This window comes from Pseudophryne corroboree, chromosome 1 (assembly GCF_028390025.1).
Source record: "Pseudophryne corroboree isolate aPseCor3 chromosome 1, aPseCor3.hap2, whole genome shotgun sequence".
Lineage (NCBI taxonomy): Eukaryota > Metazoa > Chordata > Amphibia > Anura > Myobatrachidae > Pseudophryne > Pseudophryne corroboree.
The window spans coordinates 1,229,619,394-1,229,635,413 of NC_086444.1; the positions used below are offsets into that span (position 1 = coordinate 1,229,619,394).

Genomic DNA, 16,020 nt, shown 5'->3' on the forward strand with positions numbered 1-16,020 from the left:
AATGTTGTTAACTATGACACACATGTCACCAGTCATTGCCGTCCAGTAACCTAACTGGGGTTCAAGTCTGACCTTAGAAAGACCTGGACTGGATTCAGTCACAACCCTGCTGTTCCACCTTTATACCCGGTAAATTGACGCTGTCCTTAGTTACCACACCCTAAAACCTGCGCTGTTGTGATGCCATGAGGACGGCGTTTGGGAACCACTGCTATATGTAACACTTTGCTGCATATATACAGTAACTTCTGTCTGTTCTGATTGTGAGTAACACTCCCCAGATCAGGGGGTTTAGTTGTCTGTCGCACATTTTTTATACCAATCATTTTTATAGATTTTATTTATTTAAAGGCAATTTGTGCCAGATATCGCCATGAAAGAAATGTCTGCGTTACATCCCGCGGCAGAACCGTAGAAGTGCGTTAGAATAAGTGTCTCTCTTGTGATTATCCCTCAGCCACGCTCCTAGAGCTGATCGATGCGCACCTCATCCTTCTAATGATGGCTCACTGGTGCCTACTTATCATCAGATACGCTGTACATTTCTATCTGTATAAACGTGGCAAAAATCAAAAGAACCAACAACCTAAAGTGGCAGGTAAGTGACAGCTGAGCTCAGTCCTTTACTCTCTCCCAGTATAGACCTACCTTTGCTGCACTTCAGTCTTCGTTATCACCCAGTGTCAGTGACGGCCATATTGTCAGCGTGGGGATTGTATTGTTTAGTTACAGTCAGAAGTCGCAACGGGTACCGGGCATGTAAGAATATTACTGACTGGCACCGGGGCTCTGCCCACCTTTCCTGGGTGCGGGGGGCTGGACGCATCAGTCGGATACGCATTAGATAAGTGTGTGGAACAACCATTACCTACCTGCCCTGTCCGGGCCTTGTTACTCCTTACTGTAGCTGATGGCGGTGGGGATATTGTATTAAGGGCTGATCCGGCTTGTATGGTTCTGTATGTAGAAATGTGCCACTCTACTGTTGCCAAGTGGGAAGTGGGTACCATGAGTTTATCTAACGGTTCCCCTATCTGAGCTATTACCAGCGGGCATCCATGGTAGGTAACTGGGGGCACACTGAGAAGATACCCCAGACGTCGCTGTACTACCCCCACCAGCGATCGGCTATGCTGTGTCAGTTTGATGGCCAGCTCTGGGATTTTTCTCCCCAGAAAAGACTCTAACTGGGTCCAAACAGTAAGTTAGGGGTTTTATTTACTAAAAGCCTTGGATGGAGATAAAGTCGCTGGCGATTAAGGGGGACATTTACTAAGCAGTGATAAGAGCGGAGAAGTGAGCCGGTGGAGAAGTGGCCCCATTAACCAATCAGCAGCTCTGTATCATTTTATAGTAAATTATAGATGTTATTTCAGTCGTGATTGGTTGCCATGGGCAACTTCTCCACTGGCTCACTTCTCCGCTCTTATCACTGCTTAGTAAATGTCCCCCAAAGTACCAGTCAATCGGCTCCTAACTGCCATGTAACAGGTTGTGTTTGAAAAATGACAGTTAGGAGCTGATTGACTGGTAATTTATCTCCGTCCACTTTATCTCCATTCAAGGCTTAGTCAACAGTCCCCTTTACTATGGGGGGCCACCGGCAAAACGAGGACTTGGGGGAGGCTGGGAGGCCATGTGTAGGCAGTGACATCAGTTGGGAAGCCCTAAAACCTTATCTAAAACCTTCCCCGCTGAGAGCACAAGACCCTGGTATAAAAGGGGGAGCCCAGCTTTGGGACAGTACTGAGGAGAGGTCACGGATCATGGTGGGCTGGTCCAGGACTGTGTGGGTGTATTGAGATCTTTATGTCCCAACACACTGTGTCACTTTACGCACGGGTCAGGGCAAAGAGCACATTTTATTTTTGTAATGTTTAGATTTTACGATCAGATATTTTTTTATTCAAATTTTTGTGTTGCTTCTCTTGGTGTCCGTACATTTAGTACATGTTGGTACAGGGAAACTCTGCAGTTTGATGTGTGCATTGAGGCGTTCCTTTTATATTGATTTTCTTTGAGCATATTTTGCACTCCAGGTATTGTAACTTACTGTACCCAGGCCCATTTTCCTCTTATGGAGCACACAGAGACTTACTGGATAGAAGACGGGATAGGTGGTCTTCAGTATGCCGACTAACGGGATGCTGGTATGCTCGTCGCCGGGAGCCTGACCGCCTGCATACCGTAGTGAACCCGGGATGGGTGGTCTTCAGTAAGCCGACTGACGGGATCCCGGCGCACAGTATACCGGCGCCGGGATCCCGACAGCCGGCATACCGACACTTATTCTCCCTCGTGGGGGTCCACGGCCCCCTGGAGGGAGAATAAAATAGCGCGTCGCGTGTAGCGCGCCACCGTGCCCATAGCGTGGCGAGCGCAGCGAGCCCGCAAGGGGCTCATTTGCGCTCGCCACACTGTCGGTAAGCCGGCGGTCGGGCTCCCGGCGCCGGTATGCTGGTCGCCGGGAGCCCGACCGCCGGCATACCGTAGTGAACCTGACGGGATAGTTTCTTCCCCGAGAACACCAGTTAGAGCCTGAAACACAGACGTTAAACAACACAGTATTGGCGTCCGGTACAGCCCCGGCTTGCCGTGTGGCTACACTTCCTTACAATTTGCCGACTTTGGATGAATGTGATTATTAATCTGTTTCAGATGAGGGACAGGTGCAGAAACCCAATGCGGTCTACCAGGCTGTCACCAACGCAGATTTTCTCCTTGGTTTCTTCTCGGAGCTCGCTGCGGCCGTCATCTCCTGGAGAGGTAAGAGCAATGGATGCAACTACACCAACCTGTGAGACCTACATGTGCAGCGTCTCCCTAGGTCATGCAATTCTATATAATAATAAAAATGTACCTCCAGCCTCTCGCTGCCGGTGACATAGGGTCTTCGTCATGTCCTACACCTGGTGGCAAATGAAATAGGGCTTCACCACACTGCGTCCGGCTCACATGTAGAAAGCGATCTGGCGCCTTTCTGGACATGTGGAATAGGGATGAGGAAAGGAGAGCGGTGGCATTAGTAAATGTCACCATGTAATCTATAGGAAGCCGATGGTGTTAGTGTGGTCAGCACCGGTTCTCCACCTCGTCTCTCCTACTCTAATTCCTGAACACTGGACCGTGCATTCCTCAGACCTTCTCACCGTTCCAAATATCTTTCAAATAAATAAACATCACTCTTAGCTGGAGTTCTAGTGGTCCTCAGTCACTGGGCTGTGATTGGTCTGTATATGTACAGTACTTAGGGGGACATTTACTAAGCAGTGATAAGAGCGGAGAAGTGAGCCAGTGGAGAAGTTGCTCATGGCAACCAATCAGCACTGAAGTAACATCTATAATTTGCATACTATAAAATGATACAGAGCTGCTGATTGGTTGATGGGGCCTCTTCTCCACTGGCTCACTTCTCCGCTCTTATCACTGCTTAGTAAAGTTTCCCCTAAGTCTTGGAGAGAGATGAAATTAATGGTGCTAAAGGGGCTTATTTACTAAGCCTTGAAAATAGATAAAGTGGACGGAGTTAAAGTACCAACCAACCAGCTGCTACTGTAACTCTCATTTCTCAAACATAGCCTGCAACATGACAGATAGGAGCTGATTGTTCAATACTTTATCTCTCTTCAAGGCATTGTTCATAGACCCCTTATTATAGTATAAATGCGTTAGCAATTGCTACTTGATTATCATCCATTCGACTTCCATTGTCTAATTAGATAACTTAGACTTAATGCTGGGAGCAGTCAGAGGGCCCTGCTCACACTCTCGTACGCTGTAAGGCAGATGTGATACAGGGGGTAAGTGTCTCATATTGCACTCTGGTCTGTGCAGATGTCACAGGGAGGATTGTATGGTGGGCGATGTGATGCAATGTTGGCATTGGGTATAGAAAGACTATAGAGCCCGATTTATTGATTGTTATTTATGCAAAATTGGGGGATTTTAAAATGTAAATTTTGTAAAATGCACAAACCAGCATTTTGGGTTGAAAAATATTTAAAATAAAATAAAAAAAATAAAAATAAATGAGAGAATGCGCCAGAAAAAGTTGCAACAAATGAGGTCTGTCTGGCCGGCGAGATAGAGGCTGATGTATCGCCTGGCTGTGTGCGTTACATAATAAATGTATTATGTAACGCACACCCCCCGCCCCCCCGCCATACTGCCGACCATCCCTAGCACAGGACTTGTATCTGTAGGGAAGTGCTTCCCACAAATCAAAATGTAAAAATGCCCCTTCGGAATACCCAGCTCTGTCCTGATTGTCTCCTTGGCTGGCAGGTGTGGGGTTAATATGTATGTTTGGATGAAAGAATTAATATGCTCCCTTACTGTCACCCTACAGGTCCGAGCTAGCCCTGTCCGATTTATATGACTGTCAGCCAGGCAATGTGGCCCTTGGAGAACCACAAGTGCCAGCATGTCCTGGTTGGCAGGGCTCACTAGCACATGTAGTGCTCCTACAACATGACACACACATCATAGTATTTCATTCTGACAAGACTTCCCCCCCCCCCCTCCCCATCACTGCTCCTTCCCCCAGATCCATCATGAGGGGTCCTCTCCATTCCATGGAACTGGCAAAGTTATAGACCGTGTGGTAGATAGCTACTACCTGTACTGAGGCCCAGGGCGGGGGGCAGGTCACTAACTCTAACCCTAATACTGAGGCCCGGGGCGGGGGGCAGGTCACTAACTCTAACCCTAATACTGAGGCCCGGGGCGGGAGCAGGTCACTAACCCTAACTAACCCTAATACTGAGGCCCGGGGCGGGAGCAGGTCACTAACCCTAACTAACCCTAATACTGAGGCCCGGGGCGGGAGCAGGTCACTAACCCTAACTAACCCTAATACTGAGGCCCGGGGCAGGAGCAGGTCACTAACCCTAACTAACCCTAATACTGAGGCCCGGGGCGAGGGGCAGGTATCTAACCCTAATACTGAGGCCGGGGCGGGGCGCTGGTCACTAACTCTAACCCTAATACTGAGGCCCGGGGCGGGAGCAGGTCACTAACCCTAACTAACCTTAATACTGAGGCCCGGGGCGGGGGGCAGGTCACTAACTCTAACCCTAATACTGAGGCCCGGGGCGGGAGCAGGTCACTAACCCTAACTAACCCTAATACTGAGGCCCGGGGCGGGGGGCAGGTCACTAACTCTAACCCTAATACTGAGGCCCGGGGCGGGGGGCAGGTCACTAACTCTAAGCCTAATACTGAGGCCCGGGGCGGGGGGCAGGTCACTAACTCTAACCCTAATACTGAGGCCCGGGGCAGGGGGCAGGTCACTAACTCTAACCCTAATACTGAGGCCCGGGGCGGGGGGCAGGTCACTAACTCTAACCCTAATACTGAGTCCCGGGGCGGGGGGCAGGTCACTAACTCTAACCCTAATACTGAGGCCCGGGGCGGGGGGCAGGTCACTAACTCTAACCCTAATACTGAGGCCCGGGGCGGGGGGCAGGTCACTAACTCTAACCCTAATACTGAGGTCCGGGGCGGGGGGCAGGTCACTAACCCTAATACTGAGGCCCAGGGCAGGGGGCAGGTCACTAACCCTAATACTGAGGCTTGGGGCAGGGGCAGGTCACTAACCCTAATACTGAGGCCCGGGGCAGGGGGCAGGTCACTAACCCTAATACTGAGGCCTGGGGCAGGTCACTAACCCTAATACTGAGGCAGGGGGCAGGTCACTAACCCTAATACTGAGGCAGGGGGCAGGTCACTAACCCTAATACTGAGGCCCGGGGCAGGGGGCAGGTCACTAACCCTAATACTGAGGCAGGGGGCAGGTCACTAACCCTAATACTGAGGCCCGGGGCAGGGCACTAACCCTAATACTGAGGCCCGGGGCGAGGGGCAGGTATCTAACCCTAATACTGAGGCCGGGGCGGGGCGCAGGTCACTAACTCTAACCCTAATACTGAGGCCCGGGGCGGGAGCAGGTCACTAACTCTAACCCTAATACTGAGGCCCGGGGCGGGAGCAGGTCACTAACCCTAACTAACCCTAATACTGAGGCCCGGGGCGAGGGGCAGGTATCTAACCCTAATACTGAGGCCGGGGCGGGGCGCAGGTCACTAACTCTAACCCTAATACTGAGGCCCGGGGCGGGAGCAGGTCACTAACCCTAACTAACCCTAATACTAAGGCCCGGGGCGGGGGGCAGGTCACTAACTCTAACCCTAATACTGAGGCCCGGGGTGGGAGCAGGTCACTAACCCTAACTAACCCTAATACTGAGGCCCGGGGCGGGGGGCAGATCACTAACTCTAACCCTAATACTGAGGCCCGGGGCGGGGGGCAGGTCACTAACTCTAAGCCTAATACTGAGGCCCGGGGCGGGGGGCAGGTGTTGGAGGTAAACCTCCTTTAGCCTTAGCCTTCTCTGAGAGGACTCCAACAACAGCCTGTCTTTTGCATTCAGAACTACCTGTGAATAAAATATGTGCCGTGCAGCCAGCTGGAGAAATCAAATATTCACACACTCAGCCTGGTGTATTCAATCTGAGTTCTGGTTTAATGTCCTTACATACAGATATATATACTTGAAGAAAACCTCAGAGGAGTTATAATTTAACCTCAGGGTTGTGTCCTCTTCCTGATAACGGTCTTGTTCTTGTTCTTTTCCTTATCTCTATCAGACATGGCTTACCCACAAGTTCCTATCTTTATCTCTATCAGATATGGCTTACCCACAAGTTCCTCTTTTTGCTAACTGAATATTTCATCATTCTAGACATTTCTGTTTTCCCCCAACATATATAAGCATATCATATATTAATGCTAAAGTAAGCTTATAATGTACTGAATATAACAAAATGGAGTGACATTGGCTTTATTGCAGAATCATACTAATGCTTGCCCATCTACCTTCCTCATTTTCCCTCCTTTTGATTCTCAAAAAGACATCACACTATACCTCGCTACCCTACTTCGCCGAGCAGGCCAGGCGATGACCTGGTCAAGTACGTCTGTCTCCCTGGGCCTATTGCCAGGGGAGGGTAATAACCATCCCGTACAGACAAAATAGTCACAAGGCATAGATGCATAAGAGTCCTTTTTACAGTCTTTTTTGATTGCTTCCATTTTTGTAGATGGGTGGTCTGTCATTACGTGATTCAATATCATCATATTCATCTTGGTCACGTTCATCCATTTCCACTGTATGCTCGAATTTTGCGTATTTAGCAGGTTTCTTTTTGTTTATCTTGCGTTTTACTTTTTTCGAAGTGCATGAAATACAACAGAGAATAATACGTATGAGTACATATACAAACAAACATACTCCAGCTACTTTTGCAATTAGGAGAACAATGCCCATTATCCATCCTCCAATCCCCTTGAACCAAATTTGCAGGGTTTAACCATCCAAAATCCCAGTCTCCCCATGTCCATGATGATTCCTCCACCTTTCTCACAAACTGCTGTTTTATATCTTCTATTTCCTGCATTTTTGCTTACTGCCCTCCTGTTTCTCTTACGCCTGGCTTCTAACAGCCATGCCCATTCGTTACTCTTATGCAGGGAGGGCCTTGTCCAACATCCAGTCATACATGTCCATTTCAAACTGTTTTCTGGGTAACACTTCCAACATGTCTGTAACCTTGCAAAGTATATTCCCATGTACTGTAATCAAATTTACATTTAGTCTGACATTCCATTGCTATTTCCAGTGGTTCCTGCCCACACTCACACAAACATTTATCCCTGCCTTCCATTTTTGCACACTGGAGTATAAGCTACACTGCATGTCTTTCTTACACTTCAGGGGTATTTATTCATGGTTACAGGGTATTTTTCCTGCTTATCTCAGGGGCTGGAGTAGGACCTTGACTTACAGGCGTGTTTACCAAATGTACAGTAAATACAATCGCAACAACCAACATTGCAGATCCCAAATAACCCCCCACAGGGACCTATCAGGCATAGGTCCAAGTAAATTCATAGTTATTAATTTCCTGGGGGTTTAATAGTGATCTTGGTCTTTTTGCAGTGCGATGCGTGCACCCACGCGTCTCGACCCTCGAGTTTCACCGAGGTGGGGGTCACTAGCAACACTTGGAAAGGACCATCATATCTGGGCTCAAGGGCTCCTCTCACGTGTCTTTTTAAGTAGACCCAATCGCCAATCTGGATGCTGTGTGGTTCAAGATCAGCTCTTTCAGGTCCTGAGGATAAAACTTGAGAATGTGTTTCAGTTAGGTGTTCATTCAACTGCTTTATATACTCTGTCATATTTCCATATTTATGCTGCAGTTCCTGGGGCAAATAACACCCTGTCTTAGGTTTTGTCCCAAATAAAATCTCATAAGGTGAGTACCCTGTTTCCTTGCCTGGTGTTCTAACTGCAAACAATGCTAAGGGCAAGCACTCTACCTATGCTTTCCCTGTCTCTTGCATGGCCTTTTGTATTTTAAGCTTTAGGGTCCCATTCAGACGCTATTACTACTGGAACCCCAAATCTGCACACTATTTCTGCTATTATTTTCCTTGCAGTAGAGATAGCATTTGCTTTTGCTACCAGACCCGCCTCTGGCCATCTGCTACAAATGTCAGTACATTTTAGGGCATATTCATATGTTCCATGCTTTGGCATCTGTATATAGTCCATTTGTAGTCTCTGGAAAGGAAAATAAGCTTGTGGTGTTTGACCAAAGCTTGTTCTTGTTCTTCTTCCTGGATTGTTCTTGTAGCTTGATGAGAGTCTTAGTTTATGTTCACTTCTTCTGCTTCTTCCCGAACATAAATGGCTGGTTCATGTTTGTTCTTTAGGGCTGCTTTCCTTGCTTCTGCATCTGCATATGCATTACCCTTGCTTTCTTCTGTTTCTTCCTTAGTATGTGCTTTGGTCTTTATGACTGCCATTTGTTTGGGCAGTTTCAAATGCTCTTGTTAGTCTTTGTATTAGATGCCCATTCTTTATAAGTTTACCTGCTGCTGTAAGGAAACTTCTGTTCTTCCAGACTTCATGCGGAGAAACAATTGCATACCCAGCCACCCTGTATCCTTGAACATAATAACTAGAACCATCGGTAAACAATAAAAATTTTATATTATGTATCGGTCTGTCATCAATCTTCCAATCTGGCTGTATTTCTTCCTCCATGAGGGCTATGTTCTTGTTCCGGGTATGGTTCTGTTCTTTCCTCTGGATGTACTTCTTCATCTTTCCCTCCTTTTGAACCGTCAGGTTCATCTTTAAGAGGTAGTAAAGTTGCAGGGTTGAGAGTGGTACATCTCTTAATAGTAAGGTTGCTTGCTGATAGAAGGGCTACTTCATATTTTGTCAGCCTTGCTGTGCTGAGATGTCTTGTAGATGCCTGTTGCAGTATTTCTGTGACTGCATGTGGAAATTGTATGGTAAGTGGGTGATCTATCACAACATCTGCACATTTGTAATTTAGGATGGCTACAGCTGCTACTGACCTTATGCAGGTTGGTGATCCTTGCATCACTCCATCCAGTGCTGCTGAATAATAAGCGACCTCCTGTGTCAGGACTCCTGTTGCATGTCCCCTATGTTCATGGCAGAACAAGGTAAAAGGCTTTGTGTAGTCTGGGAGTCCCAGGGCTGGAGCTGAACATATGGCTTCCTTCATCTTCTTAACTGCCACCCATTGTGTCTCTTGCTCTTCTTGGGAGTTTGTAGCAGTCTTCTTGGCATTATACAGTGGTTGCATAAGGGCTGAAGCTCCTGCTATCCAGTGACAATGCTAAATTCCCTTGTCGTATAAACAACCCTTTATGAAGCTAAGAACACTGTACGCTGTTTACTTAAGAAGTACCGTAATGGTACGCTAGTTGCGTAACGATCGCTCAGCCGTAGGCGAGACGCTCAAGCGTCACGTTCGCTCACGGCCCAGCGATCACAGGACACGTTATTGGCTATGACTAGAGTAATGATTCGCTATGGCGTAGCGGACGCTCGAGACCACGAGGAGATCACCAGCGGCGCAGACGCTCACAACGCTATACCTTTATGTCTAAACCTTATACCAAAGAAATACACAGAATACCTTAATGTGAATACAGGGTGTAAGTGCAACCTTGTGTAACCTGACTAACTACAAAGCTGCTTGAGCGTCACCGACGCTCAAGTGAACACTTAACACTATAGAAAATACACAGATACTGGTTTAGGTTCCAAAGCCTATTAACTGTATTATATCTAGTATACTTGTAAAAAGGGGATAACAGTACAAATGATACACTACAATATAACAGAGACTTCCTAACCACAGAACTAAACAATACTATCTAATACAATACAATACTAGTCTAGGGGAGATACGAGAGAGAGAGAGAAGGGAAAGAGAGAGAGAGAGAGAGACGGAGAGAGATGAGAGAAATTGGCTCACAGAAAGACAATGATAACGGAGAGAAACTTACGCACAAGGGTAAACGATCGCATGCGCCTGGACATCCAGCACCCAATCTTCAGCAATGAGAACCGTTGAAGAGTGAGAGCTGGATGTGGTCGGCCTGCCTATTTATGCCCCACACACAATGCAATCCTACAGTCCCTACAATCCCATTGTCCATTGGACGTCGGAATTCGGCCCTGCATCATAACAAAAGGTCATAGGTTGATTCATACAGGTGGGCTGTGACGATTTCAAACAGCTCAGGTGGGTGGGGAACTAGGTTTCCCGCCGCATACCTGAGTATGAGTAAATAGTAGAAATGGACATAAACTTCTTATGTCCATAACTATTCGCACGAGCGATTAATACGCTCCAAACCAACACCGGAATATTGCTAATTAAATACTCTTCCGATGGGTACCAAACACTGCTGTATGATTCCTGTTAGACCCTTCGTACGATACAAAGAGGGATTCCTTAGCTCAGGGACCTTCTATATTAACCAAACTATCAGAAACTATCAAAGGGACCATGATCTATAAACTACATTAATTGTGAAAATATGTAACGAATGAGTCGCACGCTACGACTACATAAACTCTACCGTAAATACGCATACCGCGCCTGCGAGTGCACGCTATTGCGGGTATGCGCCTTCACGGGAGAGCGTACGCATGCGCAGCACGGACCAGTGTGCGGTGCAAATATGGCAACGTGCATAGAGACATTTTTCTGACTTTGACAGTCCACCCTTTGGCAGTCAATAATAACTGCCACAAAACATTTAAGGAGAAAAATGCAAGTCAGGGGTTAATTGATTTCCATGGTGGGGTAAGGAAGAAGAGAGGAGTAGGTGTGAAGAGGGTATGACCTAGTGAGAAAGTAGAAGCATGTGTGTATGAGTCCATGTTTGGAGGGTCATGTATCATCGTGCTGTACGTGTTGTAAATCAAGCTTCGAGGTATTGCGAAGTATACATTTGAATTCCTTCTTATCCTGTGGTACAGGTCTGTGGATGGGCTGTCAAACTTTACCGAGCTCTTTTCGGATTTTGAACAAAATGGGGAGCACATTTTAGTTGATGATACATGAATGGGGGAGGTATGTGGTTGCTGATATCTGTGCCTGTATTCCCTATCGTCTATGTGTGTCATTACCTGAGGGTTGTAGAGATGAAGATAAAGAACACTTATGGAAAATGCAATGATATTCTATGTCAGGGAAATGTACATCTGTCGTCGAAGTTGTGTTCGGTATCTGTTGAGAGTCGTCTTCTTTGCGCTGTATTGCTCCTTGGGCATGAGCAAATAGCTTTGTCTGAGCCATCAGATTTACAAAAAATGTTGGGCTAGCGTGAGTTTAAAAGTACTAGGGAAACTGGGGATCCATGGCAAAGTTCATCAAGTGTCCATTTCTCAAGTGGTCAAAACTTCATCTTTGGTGCTTGTCTGTTGTCTGTATAGCGTCTCGTCAACTTCCTCGTCCAAGGGGGTCTTTGTATCTTGGAGAAAAGCAGAAAAACAGGTGAAAGAAACGGACCGTATAATCGCATTTTCATCACATCCTGGTTTCTATCATTGGGTCATAAATCAAATCCAGGTTAATTACGGTTTCCTCGCTCCTCAAGCTCATCACTCTTGTACTTTGTTTGCACCTCATTAAAGCCTGCCCGCATCTAAATATCAATCCAATCGATATAACGACACCCAAGATACATAGTAGAAACTTTCCAACATCCATTATGACTCCTTGAGCCCAGTCTCCTAAACCGGAGAACCAATTTCGCGGGTTCAACCATGACACCCAACCAGTCAGCTCATTACCTACAGCAGCAAGGGTGAGATTGTGTTTTCGACGAAATTCCCACTTCAATTGGAGAATATCATCCATCTTTTGGTCTATGACCTCTACCGGATCCTCGGTGCTATTTGTGATATACGTGCAACACTTTATGCCGTACTGTGTTGCTAATGTAACACAATATCCGCCTGTTACTGCTGTAAGATAATTAAGAACCATCCTATGCTGAACTAGTTCTGTTTTATAAGCTTGAAGCTCTCTTCCAGTGTATCTAAACGTGTCATCATACATTTCAGTGATATTATCTAACAAATTGGCGAGTGCGGAAATGTATCTATAATTCATCACTCCCCGAGCGGTACGAGTGAAATCTAACGCTACCAGAACCTGAATCCCGGTGGATTCATGGATAAGATCAGAGGCCGGATGCTCTAACCTTTCTGACAGTTGTCTTTTAACTCGGTGCTCGTAATGAGTGTGAGTATAAGGAGCTTGGGCACCACGGTGTATGTCCTTCATTTTGTCATGTGTAACAGTCATCACTTCAGGCAATACTTTTCCAATATAACACAATCCTTCAGAGTTTGGGGCAAGCCACTTGTACGCCTTTCTCCCGCATATGAAATATGCATCATCGGGGAGAACATATGGGACGGAGAAGGACATGACCATGTTACAAACCTTCCAGGTGAAATCTCCTGACCCTAATTCTTCCAACTGCTTAATGCACGTATCAGTTTGTACGATATGTGCACAGTATCCTGGTGATACCTCTCCAACTCTAGTAATCCTATTTCCTAAGGTATATCGATACCGAAAAGATTTTCCTCTACTGGCTATATGGCGTACGAGCTCTGTATCTGTAGGCATTCTATCTGCTCTGTGTGAAAAGGTCATGGTAAGGTTGCTCCATGACACTTCCCAATTTCCCGGTTTTCTGGGATTGGAGATGTTAAAACATAAGAGGGACCTATCCACATGGTATTGGTGGAGCTTCAAACTAGGAGGGCTGGAGATGTTAAACCTCCGGTCCACCGGTCTCCCACCACTTAGCTCAAGTACCTCCCCTAACGTTAAAGGAAATGGTACTAGCCCTGATTTGCTGTGACCCTGAGGTACTTGAGAGCATACCCAACAATCTGTTTGGTTTAACACGTTACCCACTAAGGAGTGATAGTCACTCAATGGATGCCGGTCTATATGGATATTAAAACTAGATTGGCATTTCTTTATGCATCCATCTTCAACCAGATTATCACAGAGCCTACAGATACAATTTTCTTCAGCTAACAATCCATCACAATTTCTTCTATCGGATCGTTTTCTGATACTCGCCTTTGCTTGTTGGTTTGGTTGATCTTGGAAAACTACGCCTCCATCATCATAATCGGAACCCATTCCAGAACCTCTCTCGACCTCTATGGTACTCTCGCCGGAACAGACTGCTCTGGTCAACATCATGGTTAACATCAAAATCCGGATCACAGTCTCTTGGGGCAAGTCCATCTTTGAGGAGGAAATGGAGAAGAATGAGAAGGGGGAAAAAGAAATCTTAAGGGAGAGGGGCTGGGAAGTGGAGAAAAACAATAAAAGGGAGAAGGGAGTCGACAACTGCTTTCGGTCTTCAAGGCTCAGGTGCCGCCTCAGTCCTCCTGGAACAGACACTCTAGTGATACAACCTCTACCGTCTGTTCCTTATCACGGGACTTCTCTGGATCAGCAACCTTTTTGCAGTGGGATGAATGGACCCAAGTCTCTCTCTCAGCAACCTTCAATGCTGTGGTGCTAGTCAATAAGACCTGGTATGGTCCTTCCCATCTATCAATAAGACAACCTGAGCGTAGAAAATTTCGTATCATTACATAATTCCCAGGTTCAATGTCATGACAATTACTATCTGGTAAATCAGGAATCATCAACTTCAGATTATCATTTTGATTCCTCAACTGCTTACTCATGTTAATCAAGTACTTTACAGTTACTTCATTGTTACATTTCAAATCATCCTGAGGGTTAATCATGACATGCGGTTGTCGACCAAACAAGATTTCAAAAGGAGACAGATTAAGAGGGGACCTGGGAGTGGTTCTGATGCTATACAAAACAATGGGTAAAGCTTCTGGCCACGTCAATCCTGTCTCTGCCATTACTTTACTCAATTTATTTTTAATAGTGCTGTTCACTCTTTCGACCTTCGCACTCGCCTGTGGACGGTACGGAGTGTGCAGCTTACTATCAATTCCCATCAACTTACACATTCCTTGAAAGACATCACCTGTAAAATGGGTACCCCTATCACTTTCAATGATTCTAGGGATACCATATCTACATACAAATTCCTGCACAATTTTCTTAGCTGTAAACATAGCGGTATTTGTAGCTGCTGGAAAAGCCTCGACCCAATTCGAGAAAACATCTATACAAACAAGTACATATTTCAAATTTCGACATGGGGGTAATTGAATGAAGTCAATTTGTATTACCTGGAAAGGGCCGCCGGCAGGTGGGATATGGGATGGTTCTGTAGGTATTGCTTTTCCAATATTCTTTCTCAGACAGGTAAGGCATGACATTGCTCTTTTACCCGCATGAGAGGAGAATCCTGGGGCGCACCAGTATGCTCTTACCAATTTGCACATCCCCTCCTTGCCTAGATGAGTCAGCCCGTGAGCTGCTTCAGCCAGACATGGAAGGTATGCCCTGGGGGCCACTGGTTTACCATGTCCATCCGTCCAGAGCCCTGAGGACTCCTGGCCATATCCCTTTGCCTTCCAGACTGCTCTTTCCTGTGTGGAACACAAATTCTGCATCTCACACAACTTTTGTGTGTTGATGGTATTAAATACCATCAGTTGTGTGGTGTCTGTCTGTATGGGGGTAGCAGCTGCAAGCTTTGCGGCTTCGTCTGCTCGGCTGTTACCAAGGGATACTGGGTCTTGGCTATATGTATGTGCTTTACATTTGATAACAGCCACTCTGTCGGGTTCCTGTATCGCTGTTAGAAGCCTTTTTATATGAGCTGCATGCGCTATCGGTGTACCAGCCGCCGTCATGAAATTTCTGAGCCGCCATAGCGCTCCGAAATCATGGACTACCCCGAACGCGTATCTGGAATCGGTGTAGATATTGGCTGACTTACCCTTAGCCAATTCACATGCTCTGGTTAGGGCGACCAGTTCAGCAACCTGGGCTGAGTGAGGTGGGCCTAACGGTTCCGCTTCTATGGTGTCTTGGTCATCTACGACTGCGTATCCAGTACACAAGTCTCCCGAGTCTGACTGTCTATGACAACTACCGTCCGTGTAGAACGTTAGTTCTGCATCTTCCAGTGGGTTGTCACTGATGTCAGGCCTTGCGGTAAAATTTTGGGTCAAATATTCCATACAATCATGTGTATCTCCCTTTGCATTAAATCCTCCTTCCCCATCACTCTCACCTTCCACCCTTTGTGTCTGACCAGGCACACCTGGGAGAAAAGTTGCAGGATTTAATGCGCTGCATCTCCTTATGGTGATGTTTACTGGGGCCATTAATGCCAATTCCCATCTTGTAAACCTTGCTGATGAGACGTGTCTGGTTTGGGCAGAATTCAATAAGGCAGATACCGCATGCGGTGTATGGATTGTGAGGTTGTGGCCTAGCACGACATCTTCGCTTTTTGTCACTAGCAATGCTATCGCCGCAACGCTACGCAAGCATGTGGGGAGGGATCGCGCTACCGTGTCTAGCTGAGCGCTGTAGTATGCAATTGGCCTGCTGGCGTCACCGTGTTTTTGTGTTAGTACACCTGCTGCGCACCCAGCACTTTCTGTTCCGTATAGTTCAAAGGGTTTCCCATAGTCTGGCATAC

The 16,020-nt window shown here is 46.6% G+C and overlaps 1 protein-coding gene across 1 annotated transcript in view; it reads left to right on the forward strand.

Annotated features, from left to right (window-relative positions):
• LOC134931411 (uncharacterized) overlaps positions 1 to 16,020 on the forward strand; it is a 75,144-nt gene that overhangs the window by 6,643 nt on the left and 52,481 nt on the right. Inside the window, exons 2-3 of the mRNA XM_063925413.1 lie at positions 458 to 598; positions 2,659 to 2,766. Of these exons, the coding sequence (XP_063781483.1) occupies positions 499 to 598; positions 2,659 to 2,766 (208 nt within the window). The 5' untranslated portion in view covers positions 458 to 498. The remainder of the gene's footprint in view (positions 1 to 457; positions 599 to 2,658; positions 2,767 to 16,020) is intronic.